Source organism: Austrofundulus limnaeus, unplaced genomic scaffold (assembly GCF_001266775.1).
Source record: "Austrofundulus limnaeus strain Quisiro unplaced genomic scaffold, Austrofundulus_limnaeus-1.0 Scaffold157, whole genome shotgun sequence".
NCBI lineage: Eukaryota > Metazoa > Chordata > Actinopteri > Cyprinodontiformes > Rivulidae > Austrofundulus > Austrofundulus limnaeus.
In genome coordinates this window covers 840,766-846,010 of record NW_013952559.1, presented here as the reverse complement: position 1 = coordinate 846,010, position 5,245 = coordinate 840,766, and the positions used below count along the sequence as shown (strand labels likewise).

General features: G+C 40.8%; 1 protein-coding gene across 1 annotated transcript in view; it reads right to left on the bottom strand.

The window, feature by feature from the left end:
* Positions 1-3,684, bottom strand: part of rtn4rl1a (reticulon 4 receptor-like 1a) — a 137,477-nt gene extending 133,793 nt beyond the window's left edge. The window contains exon 1 of the mRNA XM_014016925.1: positions 3,181-3,684. Coding sequence (XP_013872379.1) covers positions 3,181-3,193 — 13 coding nt within the window. The 5' untranslated portion in view covers positions 3,194-3,684. The remainder of the gene's footprint in view (positions 1-3,180) is intronic.
* Positions 3,685-5,245: the final 1,561 nt, after the last annotated feature.

Here is a 5,245-nt window from a genome sequence, read left to right as displayed (position 1 = left end):
ACAGTATATACTGTATATATATTTTTGCCAGAACAGAATGATTCCCTCAGAGAAACTGTTAAGTACTAAACTGCAGCTGAAAACAAAAACCTTTTAATGTATCTTTTTCCACAATAAAAGTGTTTAGCTGCTTTAAAGGTTTGCCCCTTTTTATTTCCTCCTCACAGTGTCAGCGTCCACATAGCTGTAAGTCAAACAGATAACTATGACATTTGCAAAGCTGGAAGATGAAGCCGGAGTCAAGTGATCCGAATCCAGCTCCAAACAAGCTGGGAAACAAAGCTTCAGGAGCCACTCAAATCAGCCAAGCTAGTCTCCCATCAGGCTGCCAGACCCTCTCTGCTCTCAGAGTGATGCTGGCAGCGGGAGCTGGCCGAGCACGGAGATGGAAAAAGAACAAGAGACATGCGAGAAAAGAGCTACAGAGGGAGATTTCATTACACACTCGCACAAAGAAAAAAAAAAGACACTCATCCTCCTCTGTTTTGCTTTCTGGCCCTTGTTTAATCTCAGCGCAGAGAGATACTGCAGGTAAGTGACAGATATAGATAACTTTATCTCAGGCGGACTGCACAATTACTCTGAATTTCATTATTGTGAGTGACAGCAACATATTTGTGGGAGGAGATACAACGCATGCATCAGCCTTCACCAGTGGGTGACTCTAGTGTGTGTGTGTTTGTGTGCATGCATGTGTGTTTGATCCATCTAAACTTACAGGAAGATTAAAATGGAAGGTTGTCTCCCTGAAGCTCTTCGTTGTACATAAACACACACACACACAATGACACATTCATGCWAATTAATCAGCCCTCTTGTAAAGCCCATTAGGTCCCCCACCCAAAGAGTAGATGGCCCAACTTGTGCCCCCCACCCCCCGAAGATTGTGACGTGCACTGACATGCCGTTTGGCTTTGAGCGGCGCGGCAATGACAAACGACTGACTTCCAATATCTCTATTAAAGAATGCTTCTCTTCTCAGGGTTCGACAGCCGTGCTCCACACATCACAGAGCTGCTCTCTGACAAGCTGCCATTCACCACACACCCACTGGACCTTCATTTATTTTTTCATCTTCTGTTTTTTATTTTTAGGGAGGGGGGATTGTTGGTAGATGAGTCACCGCCCCTTAATCAATAGGATTTTTATGTACGTATATATTGTTGAAATATCAGTGTGCGTGTCAGTCAGAGGTGGGGTACAGGAGCCTAAATGGAGCACCTTCAGTTCTAGCTTTGAAAACCCATTCATGCTCCTGTCAATCAAACGCCAGCACTATAGACTTTATAGCTGATTCACTTGAGGCACTAATTTTAATCTGATCTCGGTCCCTGACATTAAACTCATGACATCAAGTAGTGTATTAATTAGAGACAGACCAATTAATCAGCGAATATTGGCTTAGTTTTAAAAGAAATTGTCAATCAGCCATGTCTGTACCTTCCTAACCAATGAGAAAATAAAGATGCAACATCAGCTGCTACAACCAGTAACATATAATTTAGTTGTTATTAGCAAGAATGGTGCACTAATACATTGAAATATGTGATTATACACTTATACATTGCTATATGAAAATTATTGGTTAAGAGTTTTAATCAACCATCAGTCACTCTGATTTCTAAAGATCAGCTTTGACCATAGAAACTCATATTGGCTAACCTCTACAACTGACCAATTTTATGGTCAATAAACAACTTCAAAATTGAGTAAAACTCTACATGCATATTTAAAAATGTGTCATCATTGCACTATAAATATCTCAAAAGACCGCTTGGACTGTAACAAATGTTTCTATTCTGAATGATTTTAATATATTTGGACTCTCACTGGTCTTGATGTCTACACCTGCTTTAGCTGATTGATGACTGGGGAGAAAGAGAGAACTGAGAAATATGAGAGTTTAATCACAACAATAGCTCACATCGTGAGTTTTTTTTACATTAAAAAAGTGAAACATGAAATTTGAGGTGGAGTCTTCAGCTGTCAAATGCACAGAAATTAACAAATATTGACCCAAATTGTTACAAAAGACCAAACTTGTGATGGATGACAATGATGGTCATTGTTAAGTCTYCACAATATAAGAAAAACATTAATTTTATTGTTGTTTAAAACTGCAATATCGTTTGCAATAAATCCACATTTTTCTCACTTCTCATTTTCTCTTCTATCATTAAAGCRATTATAAGGTGTGGGCATCAAGGCCAGTGAGAATCTGAACATGAGTTTATGGTATTTGAAATATAACAGCCTTATTGAAGTCCAATCAGTCATTTGTTATAGTGATGATTATACATTATTTGTATTGTGAAGAATAAATTATACCTTTGTTTAATTGAACTAATGGCCACATTTGTAGCTTTAGAAGATTCCTGTGGATCAGCAYCATACTGTAGTTGTTCATCCAGGACAAGATTTTCACTAAAAAGTGAATTATTTACCAACATACTTTCTGTTTTCTTTTCTACTTGCATTTTTTTTCTCATTAGTGATTGTTTAGTTGGAGATGGAATAATAAAAAAAGTCATTAAAGGGGACTGGAAGCTTTCCTGTCAACTCAAGGCAAGGTCATTGTGATGAAACTGAGCTGGTTGTCAACACATGACAACAGAACCGCGTGGACGCGTCAGCGGGGCCAATCACCGGCAGCCCGGGGGGCCCCTGGACCCSCTGTATGTCCACTAATTAACTAAATAAATATAAAAAACCCTTGCTCTTAATTTAACCACAAACCAACACGCGCACTGAAAGCCAACCTTGCGCGCGCTGATGCAGAGTTGTACCAAACGCTTTGAACTTTGCGCCATTAGTGCCCAAAATCTGTGCCCTCATTATTTCTTTCGCACGCGCCCTCTTCTTCCTCCTCCTCCTCGTGCTCATCACCCATCATGTCTCTCCTCTCACGCGCTCGCAGGAAACAGCGCCAGCCTCGTGAAGTCTCCACAAACTGCAGTGCGGCAGCGTTTCGCTATTTTAAGACTAAATTTTGTTAGTGAGTAAACATTTAATCTCCTTTTRTCGTCTTCTTTCTCTCGGCCCGGTCCGGATAAAACAATGCGGGCAAGGGCTGAGTTAGTTGGTGCCATTTGTGATTCAGTTTAACAAATAAATAAATAAAATAAAATAAAAACTAAGTAAAACAAATCGACACAAAAGCTTGACAAACACTTGTCTTACCTCGCCTGAACATGTTGGCAGCAGCTGTGTGGACCGACTACCAGACTCCGGGCTGAAGTCGCATCCTTGTGGACTGAATTGTTTTGATGCCTTCTTCTTGTCCCCTTCCCAGATAGAAATGTTTCTAATCAAGTGGGAAACGACTGGAAGGAAGAAGGAGCCGGGTCGGGTAAAAACGAGGGCGGAAAACAGGAAATCATCTGAAGTTGTCTGCAGGTTGTTGTTGTTTTTTTTTTTGTTTTGTTTTTTTTCAGGAGGTACCAAAAATGTGGGAGAACACCTGGTCCCGTCCCCGAAGACACTCGGGATGTCTCAACTCACCGCCACCATCATGCTCAATGAGACACTTTATAGCCCCAAAATGAAAGAAATATTCAGGATGAAGCCAGAGGAAAGTTCTGCATGGTCCTCGTCGTGCTGCAGGTCTGGTTCGGAGTCTGGGAGGGGAAAAAACGGGCTGCGTGAGTCAGTTTCGTCCACTGTCTCCGAGCCTTCAGTCCCCCTCCCTCCTTCCCTCCCCTCCTTCCTCCTGTCTGATGAATAACAGCATCTCTCTCTCTCTCTCTCTCTCTCTCTCTCTCTCTCTCTCTCTCTCTCTCTCTCTCTAAATACAAAAAGAGAGCTCTCTGCTTTATTGGCATGACAAAGAAGAAGCCTATATGTTCATGAAGCAATTATAGAAATAGCAAACCTCCCTCTAGCAGGTCACCCCTCCCCTCCACCCACAGCTCCTTTATCTCCCAGAATTCAATTTCATTTCTCTAAACAATATTTTAAAAAAGCTTCAATTACAAATCATTTAGTGCTTTTCTTTTTTTTCTCRTTTTTTCTCCCCTCTTGTGCAGCTCTTGTGTCTCCCAGTCAAATCACTTTAGCTGTAATTGAATTAAGTTTAAATGTGGTTTGAATTGAAAGTTCTTTACTGATTGAGGACTTAAAAATGAAAGATTCATGGAAAACAATTTTTTAGTGTCATACGTTTGATGTGGTCTTAAAGTGCCTGACATGCATGTCTTTCATATAAGGTAAAAAAAAAACCTTTATATAATTTTGGCATGTTTCACATGATATTACCCATTTTGTKACACAAATCAATGATTCCCAACAAGGGGTATGTGTACCCCCTGGAGTACGCAAGCATATTAGAGGGGGTACATAGAAAAATTTCCRAGGTGTGTGAAAAATAAATAAAAATAGGACTAAGATTTGTAGGGCCCTGTGATTATCGCAATGTGGAAATTGCGGACGTAATCACAAAATTAACAAAAAATGGAACGCAGTATAAAATGTGGAATCTCACAGAATTTGCTCATTTGGGTGAGTTTCTGATGTACAGTATTTTGAATGCTGCTGTGTTCTGCACCTGCCATTACCTGGTTTATTTATTTAAATGTGTTCACTTTCACGTTCTAGAGGGTTAAATAAATAGTTTTCATTTAATGATCAATTGTAGTAGGTTATAGTTTTGGAGAATCATCATTAGGTTTGACTGAAGGGGTACTAGTGGTGTGACAAAATGGCTCAGTGGGTAAACAAGTCTAAAAAGGTTGTGAACCACTGGTCTAAAGTCCTGAAACACTCCAGCACTTTCAATAACTTGGACAGTTCCTTCAGTCCTTCACACTGTCTGAAGTCTTAAAAAAATTCCAGCACTTGCAGGACCTTGGACAGCTCCTTCAGTCCTTCACACTGTCTGAAGTCCTGAAACATTCCAGCACTTTAAGGACTTTGGACAGTTCCTTCAACCCTTCCTARGGTCKAATGTCCTGAAATAACCCAGCACTTTCAGGAACTTGCACAGTTCAATCAGCCCTTCACACTGTCAAAGGTCCTGAAACATTCCAGCACATTCAGGACCTTGGACAGCTCCTTCGGTCCTTCACATTGCCCAAAGTCCTGAAACATTCCAGAACTTTCAGGACCTTGGAGAGTTCCTTCAACCCTTCCTACTGTCCAAATTCCTGAAATATCTCAGCACTTTCAGGAACTTGGACAGTTCCTTCAACCCTTCCCACTGTCCAAGGCCCTGATATATCCCAGCACTTTCAGGACCTTGGACAGTTCC